At 35.0% G+C, this 15,285-nt stretch overlaps 1 protein-coding gene across 1 annotated transcript in view; it reads right to left on the bottom strand.

The window, feature by feature from the left end:
• Positions 1-15,285, bottom strand: part of MIPOL1 (mirror-image polydactyly 1) — a 251,632-nt gene that overhangs the window by 190,695 nt on the left and 45,652 nt on the right. The window contains exon 6 of the mRNA XM_049766979.1: positions 14,473-14,602. Coding sequence (XP_049622936.1) covers positions 14,473-14,602 — 130 coding nt within the window. The remainder of the gene's footprint in view (positions 1-14,472; positions 14,603-15,285) is intronic.

The raw sequence follows: 15,285 nt of genomic DNA on the forward strand, positions 1-15,285 counted from the left end.
TTTTAAGTAGGGGCCGGGAAGGTGGCGCTGGAGATAAGGTGTCTGCCTTGTAAGCGCTACCAAGGAACGGACCGCGGTTCGATCCCCCGGCGTCCCATATGGTCCCCCCAAGCCAGGGGCGATTTCTGAGCACATAGCCAGGAGTAACCCCTGAGCGTCAAACGGGTGTGGCCCAAAAACCAAAAAAAAAAAAAAAAAAAAGTATTTTAAGTAAATCAATATGTTGTTACTGTCTATGTCACCATATGACTTGCATAAAATTATTCTTTTCATGTATCTTTTTTTTTGTTGTTTGTTTTTGGGTCACACCCGGAAGTATTCAGGGGTTACTCCTGGATCAATGCTCAGAAATCGCTCCTGGCAGGCTCTTGGGACCATTTGGGATGCCGGGATTCACACCACTGTCCTTCTGTGTCTAAGGCAAACTCCTTACTGCTGTGCTATCTCTCGGGCCCCCAACTTGCATAAAATTATTCTATTTTTTGTTTTGCTTTTTTGTGACTACTTGCATAAAATTATTCTTAGACAACAATAACTATGTTTACCTTAATCTTGTATTTTTGGATAAAGTCAATACTGAGATCTCCTTATGGCAGTTTTCAAAGAAAATATCATTTGGTTTTCTTAAATTCTATAATTAATGCATCAAATTGATTATTTAAATATGAACAGATAAAATTAGATATTTATATTTTAAAAAAACTAGTCCCCTAACTCAAAAAGTTTCCTTTACTGCTTCAAAAAAAAAAGTGGTTCAATAAAATTGAATATTCTAAATAATTAACATGATAAATACTATAGGACTGAATATGTATAAATTTCTTTCAGTTTCACATTGTGATAAAGGAGAGATAGTTGAAGGCATTAAAAATCTAAAATTAGCATCTTTCAGAGAAGAAACATTAGTACATGAGAAACTGGTAGGGTGCCTGCATTTGACCAGGGTTTGATCCCAGCATCCCATATGTTCCCCCAATTTCCACCAGGAATAATTCCTAAGTAAAGAGCCAAGAGTAAGTCCTGAGCATCTCTGGGTGTGGACCCAAAACAACAAACAAACAAAATCAACATGCTTCAACAGGAGTTGGTTCAGAACAGAGTATTAAAATTTATTTAAAATTCTCTAAGACCCACTATAATAGTTTAAATATTTTCTTGTCTTTTTGGGGGCCACATCTGGCAAAAATTCAGGGAACACTTCTAGTGGACAATAAGGGGTACTGGGGATTGAATCTGAGTTGGTTGCATGCAAGGCAAGCACTCTACCTGTTGTGTTATCACTCTGGTTAATAAACCATATTTTACTATTAGAGATTATACTAGATTTTTGACATAGAAAGTTAGTATATAACATTAAAACTTTATGTAGGTGTCCTTAAAAACACATGCATATAATGTGTGTATATTATGCATATGTAAATATATACACTTATATATAGTTAATTAATCATTTGGTGAACAAATCTTGTTCTCTGGTGAGTTCTAATATATAGGGCAACCAAGCTTAGTCAACCTCTTAGTATTTAACTTCAATTTTTATTTTTTATTTTATACTTTATAAACAATAAGAGGTAGTAGTAAATAAATAATATATAGCGGTAAATATCACTATAAGAAAAATAGTAATATAAGTAAATAATTAATCTAAGAATTGAAAATATACATAGAAACAAGTAACTTTCAATACAAGTAAAAAAGAAAAAAATTAAGTGCTTATATTTCGCTACTTTGTTTCTCTTTAAAAGTCTAATAGAATAGTAGTTAACAGATATGAAAGATCAACTACATCACAAATGAGTTTCACAAGATTATACAGACTTTTTTCTCTGAAGGATTAGAAAATACTAAATATTGATGGATTTGTCATTTGTTCTTTTGTTTGCTTGTTTGTTTTTGTTTTTGTTTTTTGGGTTACACCTGGCATCGCTCAGGGGTTACTCCTGGCTCTATGCTCAGAAATTGCTCCTGGCAGGCTTGAGGGAACCATATGGGATGCTGGAATTCGAACCACCGTCCTTCTGCATGCAAGGCAAACGCTCTACCTTCATGCTATCTCTTCGGCCCTGTCATTTGTTCTTAATGTACTGAACATTACTTTGAAATGCAAAAAATTAAAAAGGTATATGTAAATGAACATGTGTATGTATGTTCCAATAAAACTTCATTTAAAAAAGCAAGTAGAAGGCTGAATTTGTACCACTTGTTTTACTTTCTGATTCCTGATAGATTATTAAAAATGAGAAGAGAGTTTAATGTTATTACACTTGTTTATTTCAATATATCTGAGCATACATTTTCTCAAAAAATTAATATATAGTTAAAGATTACTAATCCAAAAATGGTTTTCAGAAAATTTTATTAAGTCCTTTAATTAATATATCACATACTGAAGAAAAGATAAAATTTTAGAAAATCATGCCACACTTAGAAGACAATTTGAAACAGCTACATAGGCATACCGTTCATATATGAAATGACTTTTTCAGATCTAAGGTATATGGATGTATGAACACTAGCTAAAGCATTACTGGTTAACAAAAGTAAAGTAAAAATTTGCATTATATGAAATATCACTGAAAATATAAATAATTATCCAAATCTGCAATTATATAAAACATTCTCAAACTGTTCCTACAACCTTCTCATTGGAAAGTCATGATAAGCACAAACTTTGCTGAAATAAATGTTCATGGGCTCAAGTTTCAACTGATTTCCTATACCGTATATATTCAGAAAGACTTGCACTGATCGAAGACTCAAGCATGAAACATTACTTTTCTTAATTTATTTCTAATCAGTGAATACCAACTCTGTACTTTTTAACCCTTTACTCATCCCCTTGTTTAATAGAAAAAAGCTAAACTTTGACCTCAACTGATAAGAATTAGCAAACATTTAATCAGAAATTTCTTTCTTCTTTCTAGAGTGATACTAAATAAATTTTTGAAAATGTACCAAAGAAATACACTGAAAAAGATACCATATTAAAAATTGCAATGTAAAGAGGAAAGGTGTCTGTCTTGCCTGCACTAGCCAAGAAGGGATTGCAGTTCAATCCCCTGGCGTCCCATATGGACCCCCAAGCTAGGAGCAATTTCTGAGTGCAAAGCCAAGAGTAACCCCTGAGCATCACTGTGTATGGCCAAAAAATAAATAAAAAGTAAAAATTGCAATATAAATAGGTACATATATCTACAGTAGCATGTATATGTAATAATTTTTAACTTGAATATTATTACTTCTCTCCTAATGTTAGAAATTTAAAAAATGAAAACACACATATACACGATCACACACACAAGACAGGAAGATGAAGCAAAGGTCACTTGCACACAATGACCCTTTATTACCTGAACTGATTCTCAAATAAAGTATCAAAAGTAGTGCTTCACCCACAGCAATAAAGGATACTATGACCCAAGACAAACAAAAGAGGAGAGAGAAATAATAAAGTGGACCATTGGCAGAATATTACCACAACAGATATAAGAGAAAAGATGCAAAGTAGAAGAAAAGTGGCAAATATGAGAGAAAAAGATGACAGAAAAAAATTCAGGAAGCCAGAAATATGCAACTAAAATAATTCCATTAGGGATACGCTAAATTGAGTTGACAATGTAAATTGAGATAGACAAGAAGTACAATGTGCAATTTAGTTTGATTCCAAAAGGCATATGGAAAGGGAAATATATTAGAATAGCCAAAATATTTCTGAAATAAAAACAAAGAGCTAACATAATTTAATTTCAAATATTACTTTAAACATTTAGACAAAGGCATATAAATAGTCAGTGAAATAATATAATAAGTCCAAAAAGTAATCAAAACACTGAAACAGTAAAAATGAAAACAGAATTTAATAAAGAATAGGAACATTTTAAATGAGTGCTGCTAGACAAAGGTCAAATCAAAATGGATTAAAGACCTTGATGTCAGACCTAAAACTATAAGAAGAAAACACAAGCAAAATTTTCCATGACGTTGACACTAAAGGCATCTTCAAAGAGGAAACTCCACTGTCCAAACATGTAGAAGCAAAGATAAACAGAGGTACTACATTAAACTGAGAAGCTTCTGCACTTCCAAGGAAACAGTGACTAGGATACAAAGTTTACCCAAGGAATGGAGAAACTTCACCCAATACCCATATGAGAAAGGGTTAATATCTAAGATATTAAGGTAGTAAAGACCAAGAAAAAACCTCTAATGCCATCCAAAAATGGGAAGAAGAAATGAATAATCATTTCCTCAAAGAAATAAGTTGGCCGAAGCAGGGGGAGGAGAGGGGAAAAAAAAGAAGTTGGGCAAAAGGCACAAAAAATATTCCACATCACTAATAATCAGGGAGATGTAAATCAAAGCAACATTAAAGAAAACCCTATGTAAAACTTATTATAGAGAAAATGTAGGGCCAGAGTAGTGGCGTTTGACTTGCACGTGCTAACTTAGGATAGACCACTGTCTTCCCATATGATCTTCCAAGCCAGGGGTGATTTCTGAGAAATAGTCAGGAGTATTTTTTAAATTCTAGTGACAATTATTCTCTGTCATAATAAGGAAATATTTTGGGCACTAAACCCCTGAATGTCACTAGATGTGGCCCAAAAAACAAAAAAAGAAAAGAGAAAAGAAATTTTGGGGCCAGAGCAATAGCATAGTGGTAGGGTATTTGCCTTGCATGTGGCTGAAACAGGACGAATCTGGGTTCAATCCCATATGTCCCATATGGTCCTCCAACCAGGAGCAATTTCGGAGCACATAGCCAGAAGTAACTCCTGAATGTCATGAGGTGTGGCCCCCAAACCAAAAATTAATAATAATTTTTTTTGGTTTTTGGGCCACATCCGGTGGCGCTCTGGGGTTATTCCTGGCTATCCACTCGAAATCTCTCCTGGCTTGGGGGACCATATGAGATGCCCGGGGATTGAACCGTGGTCCATCCTAGGCTAGCGTGTGTAAGGCAGACACCTTAGCCTTGTGCCACTGCTCCAATCCCAATAATAACAATTTTTAAGTCAATACAAAAATACTATCTATAAAAATAAAAAATGTAATAAATAGAACATAATTAAAATTTTAAAATGCTTCATTTTTTACCTTTATTTAAATAAAAATTATTTTTATTAATAGATTTATTTAAGTACCATGATTACAAATATATTTGCAGTTGGGTTTCAGTCATAAAAAAGTACATGCCCCTTCATCAGTGCAACCTTCCCAATATCAACGCTCCCCATCTCCCACCTCCCTCAACATGCCTGTCATCAAGACAGCCATTCTATTTCTATCACTTACTACCACTGTCATGATAGTTGTTGGTATAGTTATTTCTCTAACTGCACTCACCAATATTGGTGGTAAGCTGGTCCTTTCAAACTTCACCTCTATTGTCTCTGGGTATTACCATACTATCTTTTATATTTGTTAAATCCCACAGGTGAGTGAGACTATTCTGTGTCTATCTCTCTCCCTCTGACTCATTTCACTCAGCAGAATAGTTACCATCCCCATTCAAATATAGAAAAATTTCATGACTTTATTTTTTGTATCAGCTGCATAGTATTCCATTATGTATATTAGGCCACTAATTAGGGCATCTGGGTGTTTCCAGATTCTCGCTATTGTAAATAGTACTGCAATGAACACAGGAGTGAAGAGGGCATTTTTGTATTCTTTTTGTGTGTTCGTAGGGTATATCCCTAGGAGTGATATAGCTGGATCATATAGGAACTCAATTTCCAGTTTTCTGAGGAATCTCCATACTGTATTTCAGAAGGGCTGGACTAAACAGCATTCACACCAGCAGTGAATGAGAGTTCCTTTCCCCCATATCACCTCCAGCACTGGTTTTTTGTTTGTTTTTTAAATTTTGGTTTTTGGGCCCACCCACAGTGCTCAGGGTTTACTATTGGCTCTGTGCTCAGAAATCACTCCTGGCAGATTTGGGAAGCCAAGAATCAATCCTCGGTCTGTCCTGGGTCATCCACATGCAAGACAAATGTGCCCTACCACTGTGCTATTGCTCCTACCCCCACTGGTTGTTCTTGTTCTTTGTGATGTGTGCCAGTCTGCATGGCGTGCGATGGTACCTCACTTTGATGTGCATCCATGTGACATAAAACAATATTTATGTGCTTTTTGGCCATCCGTATTTCTTCTTTGAGGAAGTTTCTATTCATTTCTTCACATTTTTTTTGATGGGGCTAGATGTTTTTTCTTGTTAAGTTCAGTTGAAGTTAAGTCAGTACCTTGTATATCCTAGATGTTAGCCCCTAGCCTCATGGGTATTGGGTGAATAGTTTCTCCCATTTTGTGGGTGGCCTATGTATCCTAATCACAGTTTCTTTTGTGGTGCAGAAGCTTCTCAGTTTAATGTAGACCTATCTTTTATCTTTGTTTCTACTTGTTTGGACAGTGGTGTTTCCTCCTTAAAGATACCTTTAGTTGCAATGTCATGGAGTGCTTTACCTATGTGTTCTTCTATATACCTTATAGTTTCAGGTCTGATATCAAGGTCTTTAATCCATATGGATTTGACTTTTGTGCATGGGGTTAGATGGAGGACTGATTTTTCTTTTTTATATGTAGTTGACCAATTTTCCCAATACCACTTATTGAAAGGTTTTCCTTGCTCCATTTTGTACTTCTTATCTCTTTATCAAATATTGATTGTATGTCTGGCGAACATTCTCTGAATACTCAAGTCTATTTAACTGATCTGAGGTTTTTTCTTTATTTCACTTCCATGCTGTTTTAATGACTATTGCTTTGTAATACAATTTTAAGTTGGGGAAAGTGATGCCTACCATCTTGTTTTTTTTAAGGGTTACTTAGCTAAAATATTGAAAGAATATCTTTGAAAGTTACACATGAGAAAATAATTAATACAGAATACATAAATAAATTTGGGAAAAAAACCCAAATTTGAAAACTGGTCAAACACATGAAAATACTATCAGAAACGATATATAGACAGCAAATATGAATATATAAAATGATGCTAGAAATGTTTGTCACCAGAAAATAACATCTAAAATAAGTAACAAAACCAGTCATGGCAAGAATAGAAAACAAAAGCATTGCATGATTTACTGCAGACAGAGATGATAAATGATATAGCCATTTTAGAAGATTTTGACAATTCAGCTTAAATTTAACATAGATTTAAAATATGTGGTAATCTTGATAAGAGTTTTAGCCATTGATTTGAAAACATGTCACAAATACAAACTGTATGGAAATCCCTACTGCAGCTTTATTAAAAATCACCAAAATTTTTCAAAAAAGGAATCATTGAGGCTCAGAGAATTCTAGGATAAATGCAGACTTATGAAAAAGAAAAAGAGCCTAATTATGTCATATATATTTAGCATAAAATATTTAGCATATTTAGTTATTTGAGGAGGCAGGGGAAAGACAGTTAATGTGAAAGAGTCAATTTAAAAAATGTTACAGAGAACAAGGTGGTTATTTGTTTATGATTAGGGGATCTAGTTACCATAAAGAACTTATACTCCTAACTAGATATGTTAGATATATTAGATAAAGAGCATCAAAACCAACTGCTAATAGACCAGCAAGATACTAACAGCGAAACAATAATGACTAAAGTCTTGAACACTGCACAATCTCTACTTGATAGATCAATAAAACAAAATCTTAACAAGACTAGTCTTGAAAAAAGAATTGGTAATGATCGATCTAGTAGACAATATGCACAAGGCCCTCATCTCGAGTGCACATGGAATATTGTCCAAGACCCATAACAGGCTGAATCACAAAACACATTTTCATAAAATCAGAAAGATATGCATTATAACTAACCTCTCCCCAAAATGCCATGAAAATTAATCACAAACTGAACTGAAGAAAACTCCCAAACTTGGAAATAACTTACTACTGAACATTAGGTCAAAGAGTATATTAAGAAAAAAATCTGGGCCCGGAGAGATAGCACAGTGGCGTTTGCCTTGCAAGCAGCCGATCCAGGACCAAAGGTGGTAGGTTCGAATCCCGGTGTCCCATATGGTTCCCCGTGCCTGCCAGGAGCTATTTCTGAGCAGACAGCCAGGAGTAACCCCTGAGCACCGCCGGGTGTGGCCCAAAAACCAAAAAAAAAAAAAATCTATGGTTCCAGAGTGATGGCGCAGTGGTAGGGTGTTTGCCTTGCATGCGGCTCACCTAGGACGGACTGCGATTCGATCCCCTATTGTCCCTCATGGTACCCCAAGCCAGGAGTGATTTGTAAGCGCATAGCCAGGAGTAACCCCTGAGCATCACCAGGTGTGGCCCCAAAAACAAAAACAAACAAACAATAAAAGATCTAAAGATTGCTAAAAATGAAAATGAAACTGTTATGAGAACATGAGACACAGCAAGGCAGTATAAAGATAGAAAATAATATAAATTTTTATCAAGAAAATCAGAAATAAAACAACCATGTTATGTAAAAGAAAATGTTCAATTAAGAATTAATTCAAAAAAGAGAAAATGAAAACTTAAGATAACATTGAGAATTGCAAACAAAAATTTAACATGATATAGACAGAAGAGAAAATGAGTAATGACAAATAGAATGATTATCATACAGGAAAGGCTTGTGATTTTCACAGTGGAAAGAAAAGTGTGATTTCTGAAAGAGTAAAATGCTGAAAATCAAAAAGCTCACAGATCTAATATTTTTCTTAAATTAAAGACAGAAGTTCTTTAAAAAACAGCTTTCTTTGTGGCACATCTAATATAATTGAAGGCATAAATACAACCCTTTTGTTAACAAAATGTTTAATAATATTCTTAGAATAGCTTCTTCATTCACTTCTACTTCAATAATAAAACAATCCTGCAGGTATTCAGCAAAAAAGAATCCTTTTGTAAGTGAGGGGAAAATAAATCTCATCACCCTCAGATTTCTTAGCCAAGCCCAATGTCAAAAGATGAGAGTAACGTTTTTATAATATTTAGATGAAAATTCAATACAATAATTTATTCATAACTAATTTTAATATAAAGACAACACATAGCCAGTGTGATCGTGTTCAATGAGAAAATAAAGTATTTATGAGTCTTTTCTGAAAAAAAGTACTTAAAAATGAAATTCAGTTAACCTGGACTTCCAGTAATAATAAAACACTCAGGAATAAAAATGCCATGTATGACCAAGTTCCAAATGATTATTGTCTTTTAATTTTAAAAATAAAATTAAACAGGGTCCCTTTGGCTACAGAAAGTAGTAAAATTTATACAAACATTAAAATGTATTACTTATAAAGGAAAAATTGGGAACTGCTTATTTTAAACCTGAAAATAAAAAGATATTGATTGAAATAAAGCATGAAATTAAAAATGGGTCAGTGGTAGGATAAATGCCTTGTACAAGTGAGGAAATCATTATAATCCTGATACTACCAACACACATGGGTGAGAGCCCCAAGAACATATATAACAATAAAATGCTTTTCACAAGTCTCTTTTGCTAAGTTAAAAATTATTTGGAAAGTTTTAATATCTACAATTAAGAAAAAATGGGAAGATAGCTTACAGGGCTGCAGCATATGCTTTGCATGAGGGAATATGGTATCTCATGGCCTTTTGTATGCAGTAGGTGTAACACTCCCCCCCCCCCTCCACACACAAGCACTAGAAATACACCCCATGCATTGTCAGGTATGCTCCCTTCAAAAAAAGGGGAAATAGCTGCCAAGGTGACAAAACTGAGTTTGTGTCAGATTCCCAAAATAAAAATCACACTACAACCACCACCACCACCATCACCACTACCCCCCAAAACAACAATAATGAATCCATGTGGCAACCATAGTGGAAGTTCCTGGGAATACTTAGCAACCATAGGAACCATGGAACAAAATGAGAAAGAGATCTATGGAAGTAGAGCAGTCTCCTAAATGTTCATCCTTCACTATCAGGAAGCCTGACCTAGCCAAATAGGTGCCCAGGATGAGCAGCAAGAACTGGTGTGCAACAATCTGCAGACATAGCAGTGCAGTAACCGAAGGACATTTCAGGAAGAATGGTGCAAATCAAGCAGACAAGCAAAAGCCAAAAAATCGTCTTTGCCCTCTGTTGCATCAAATAAATGAGTGCAGGCAGTAGTCCAGAGTCAGAAAGGAGATTTTCTATAAAGCTAAGGAAAACTGTTTTTAATTGTTCACTTCTGCTCAAACTAAGAATTATGACAATAAAGCCAAAAAGTCACCAGCAACAAAGGCAACCCTGTTTTGCACACCTAATCCCAAGCAGCAGAAGGAAACAAACTCAGCACCATGAGCTCTGTATGGAATTGAAGAATAAGAACTTTAGACTATGACAAAAATCTATAGTTAGATTCTTCACAAAACCAGACCTCACCCTTATCCTTCATATAGAACCAAATATAATAAAGCAACCAAGAAACTTATGCATATTAACAGAAGAAGACAAAAGCCCAACAAGATGTCAAAGCATAGTAGAGTTCTCTAGCATCTTAGCAATTGCACTCATAGGCATCTATGCTAAGAGCACAAAAACATTCATTTGAAAAGATGCACATGTATGTTCACTGTAGTACTATATGCAATAGCCAACTGCAACCAAAGGGTGCAAGAAAAGATGAGTGGGTATAGAAATCTATATACATAACCAAATATTACTCAAATATAAGAAAATAATGAAAGACTGCAGTTTTATTTAAATAAGATAGAACTGGAATATACCATTCAAAGATACATGAGTAGGGATAAAACAAACTCCAGGTAACATTACTCATATGTTAAATGAAAACTAAGTAAGGAAATAGAAACTGGCCAACAGAAAAAAATGCCTCAGAACTGCCTACAAAATTGAGTAATCATGATTAGTGGGTAGAGGAAAAGGGAGGGTGATAAAGGACTACTGGTGTTTGTGCAGTAACATGGTATGCCTAAAATATCACCATTCCTAGTGAAAATCTGTTACCTCAATTTAAAAAAAGTTCAAAAAAGGATAAAAATTGCAGAATGTTAAAAATACCCTGAAGTCTGTGGGTAAAAATCTTGCTTGTACACCACTGACTCGTGTTTGATCCTTACTATCCTGCCTGGCTTCCTGAGCACTGCCAGGAATGATCCCTGAATAGAGCCAGGTATAAGAAGCCAAAATCCCCCCACACACAAAAAAAGAAAAATAAACAAAAACATTCTCCCAAAACTATATAGTTTTTTGCCTTTTGGGGGGGGTCACATCCGACGATGCTCAGGGGTTATTCCTGACTCTATGCTCAGAAGTTGCTCCTGGCAGGTTCAAGGGACCATATGGATGTTAGGAATCGAGCCAGGATCCATCCAGAGTTGGCTGCATGCAAGGCAAACACTCTACCGCTGTGCTACTGCACTGGCCCCACAAAACTTCATTTTTATATATTTTTTTGTTTTATTTTTGAGCCATACCCAGTAGTGCTTGGGGATTGCTCTACTCTCACAAATCTCCTGGCAGGTTTGGGGGGAGGGCACATGGGATGCCGGGGATTGAACCCCAATCGACTGCATGCAAGGCAAATGCTCTACCCAACTCTGGCCCCTTATTCTGATAGTATTCCTATCCAAATAATACTTAGATAGCATGTATTATAAACTGGGCTCTTCAACATTTATCACTTGTCTAATAATCTATATAAATAGGCATTATTTATATATATTTAAAGACAGAAAAATTAGTTCTCCTAAAATTGTAACTGTTTATCATATCTAGGACATGATGGCAAAGCCAAAATTCAGTCATATGCCAAGTTCTAGAACAATTTTTGTTTGCTTTGGGCCACAGTCCATAGTATTTAGGGGTTGTCTGCATTGGTCCTTATGGAACCTGGCTATGCAGGGGATTAAACTTAGGTCTCCTATAAGTAAAGTAGGTGCTCAATCTTTTGACCTACTTCTCTGGTCCTAAATCTGTTCTGTTCTATAATACCTTAACACCTCTCAAATAAAATAGTATTTATAGAATGAATTGACTTTCATAAAATTCATTATTCCATATATGTATTCATTCAATTACCAATGACCTATACGTATTTAAAATAATATATAAGTGTATAAGCAAATATTTAGTACGTTTCTCTACTGATAGTTATTAAGAGTAGTTAGTGTAAAATTTAGATTTTTATTTCTAATTTTAATAGTCCATTTTTTATATTATCAGTTTTCCCAAAATACAAAGTCATGACCTAAACAAAAACAAAACATATTATTTAACCACAACTGAAAACTCTTTTGTTAATTTTTAATGGCTTTTATTCCTCAATAAAATGATTCCTGTTTTCGTTTTTGGACAACACCCAGTAGCACTCAGGAGTTACTCCTGCCTCTGAGCTCAGAAATCGCTACTGCCACACTCAGGTGACTATATGGGAGCTGAGGATCAAACCTGGATCACTTCCAGGGCTGCAAAACAAACACCCTACCACTGTGCTATCGCTCCAGCCCCCTCAATAAAATGTCTTAATTTGTACTTTACTATAGTAAACATGTGATAAGCATATTTATTAAGCATCATAAAATATTATGTTACTACCATCAATATCTCATAATTTAGTTATCTTTGAATTCTTTAAGGGAAGTCATTTCCAAAGGTATTGACTCGTTAGTGGTTTGAGGTTGTTATGGGGGATACTTTTATTGTTCACTTAAAGAAGATAGATTTTCAGTGAAGGTGTTAAGTGATTTCTGAAAAGGGGATGGCAGACCAAGTAAGTTTAGGAACAACTGATCTACTGATCTAGGGTGTTTTTATTTCTAGCTAACTAATCACATAAGCATCATTTGGGAGCTTGTTAAGCAGAAGATTGACAAGAAAGATAATACAGATGTCAGGGAGTTTGCTTTGCATGTGGTCACCTGGGTTTGATTCTTCGGAACCACATAGTTTCCTACACATTACAGGAGAACAATGAGTTATCCTTCAGAGAAACTAGCACACTTCACACACACTTCAGCAAACCAGAGAGACTAGCACATTTCACAAAAAATAACAACCAGTGTTGGCATGGATGTGGGTTGGGGGAGAGGACCTTCAATCACTGCTTGTGTGTGGACTGGTCTGTCCTTTGGGGAAGATAATACAGAAATTCCATTAAAATTAGGACTCGAGTTTCTGTATAAGCCATAAGTTTAGTCTTTAGAATATTCTACAAGGTTCACAAAGAAAGACTTCATCATAAACTCCATTCCTTGAGCTATACAGACACCAGGATCTCTAGATACAGAGGTCCGATATTACCATCCATGATGAAGCAGAAGTCTTCCATACACCACAAAAGCACCAAGAGGAGAGTCAATGATCATGCAAGGAGTCTATAGTTAATCCCATGATAGTATACTTCAAGGGTGGAGAAACCCTGTATCTCCTAGGCCAAGGGATTTCCCTCTGTAATGTCCCCAATAGTTACAGTACACTATCCATAACAGCCAAAATTTGTAAACAAACCAGCTGCCCAAGGACATATGACTAGGTAAAGAAATTATGGAACATATATACAGTGGAATACTACTTGAATGTAAGAAAAGATGAACACATACAATTTTATGCTACGTAAATGGATATGGAGAGTACTATACTAAGTTAAGTCAGAGGGAGAAGGACACAGAATGAACTCATCTGCAAGATATAAAGAAACATAGTAGAAGAATAAAAGTTGATCAAAGGCAATCACACCAAAAACATGAGAAAAGGTTATAGCAGATAGACTGCCATAGAATTGGAGGAAGATAGGGTAAGTGATAGGCCATGCAAAGGAACACTACAATAGTAGAGATAAAATTATTAGACACTGAGGCAGGCTGGGGGACAGGAGGGAAACTGAGGATAGTGGTGAAGAGCAGCAGACACTAGTGAAAGAACTAGTATTACTGAAACACCTGAAACTCAATCATAACAATTTTGTAACTTTGTGATTAAAAACAAAAATACTTATAAAGAAAGCACATGTACTAAAATGTTAAGCTCTTTCTTTAAGGGGATATGTTATTCCTGATATTTGTATATTAGCAAACAAGGAATTTTATAAAAAGACTATGAGGATAGAGAATTGACTAGAGTAAGAATAAAAGAGTAAAAGGTTGAATAAATGCACTCACTTTAATGATGTTTTATTTGGGCCTAGAGAGTAATAGGTATGCACAATAGTTAAGTCATTTACCTTGTATACACCCAGCCCATGTTTAATCCTGGCATCCCACATTGTCCCCTAAACTGTGCCAGGAGTAATTCCTTAGGGCAGAGTCAGGAGTAACTGCTGGGCAGCACCAGTGTGATCCAAACATAAAACTAACAAAAAGTTATGACTTGGGATTTGAAGGAGGAAAATGAGTATACTGGTGATGGATTTGTAATTATGCACATGAGAATCCATCATGTACAGAAATTTAAATCATAGAACCTCTACCTAAAAAGATTTAAAAATAAATTAAAATGCCCTTAATGTCATAACTGGAGATGTGTACGTACACTTTTAGAGACATTTCCATATGGTTTGCTCGTGCAATTGCTTCATCTCGCTCTTCATTAGCTAACTGTAGTCGAGAAAGAATAGCTTCATCACGTTCCCTCTGGGCAAAATAGACTTCTTCAACCAGAGCTACCAAAATATAGAATCCATAATTAAATTATAAATAGACACTTTTAGAGAAAAAGGTTTATTAAACAGAACCTATACCTAGTTTGAAAACATTTTATAAGTTATAGCAAAATTGATACTACTTAACACTGATTTAAAAAGAAGACAAAAATTAAAAAAATTAAAAAATGTTACTGTGAAATAAAAAGCTTTTCATTTCATAGGCACTGAGGATATGAGCATGCATTTCTAAAATAATCTAAAGAATAATTTGGCAATGTTTATTTTTCTTGAAGGTGTGCCTAACATATATCTCTATAAATAGGTGTAACATTCCACTTCAAATTTCATCTATCCTACCAAAAAGGGTAGGATTTCTTGTTTTAATAGCTGAGTAGTTCCACTGGTGACATACAACTTTTTTACCCAGTCATCTCTTGATAAAAACTTAAGTTGTAGCTCTTGCTTACCATGAAAAGGAGTATGAATATTTTCAATTTAATGTTTTCATGTTTTTGGATAAACACCTTAGGATAAACACCTAAGAATGGTGCTGTTGGACAATTCATTTATCCAATGGTCCAAGAGTGTTAAGTGTTATATTGGGATAATGGTGGAGGAATCATGACAGTGTGATTTTGGTCATGGAGTAATACTATATTAACTGTAAATATAAAAGTAATAATTTTTGTCCTAGTAAAAAA

The sequence above is a fragment of the Suncus etruscus genome, chromosome 2 (assembly GCF_024139225.1).
Source record: "Suncus etruscus isolate mSunEtr1 chromosome 2, mSunEtr1.pri.cur, whole genome shotgun sequence".
In the NCBI taxonomy this organism is placed as follows: domain Eukaryota; kingdom Metazoa; phylum Chordata; class Mammalia; order Eulipotyphla; family Soricidae; genus Suncus; species Suncus etruscus.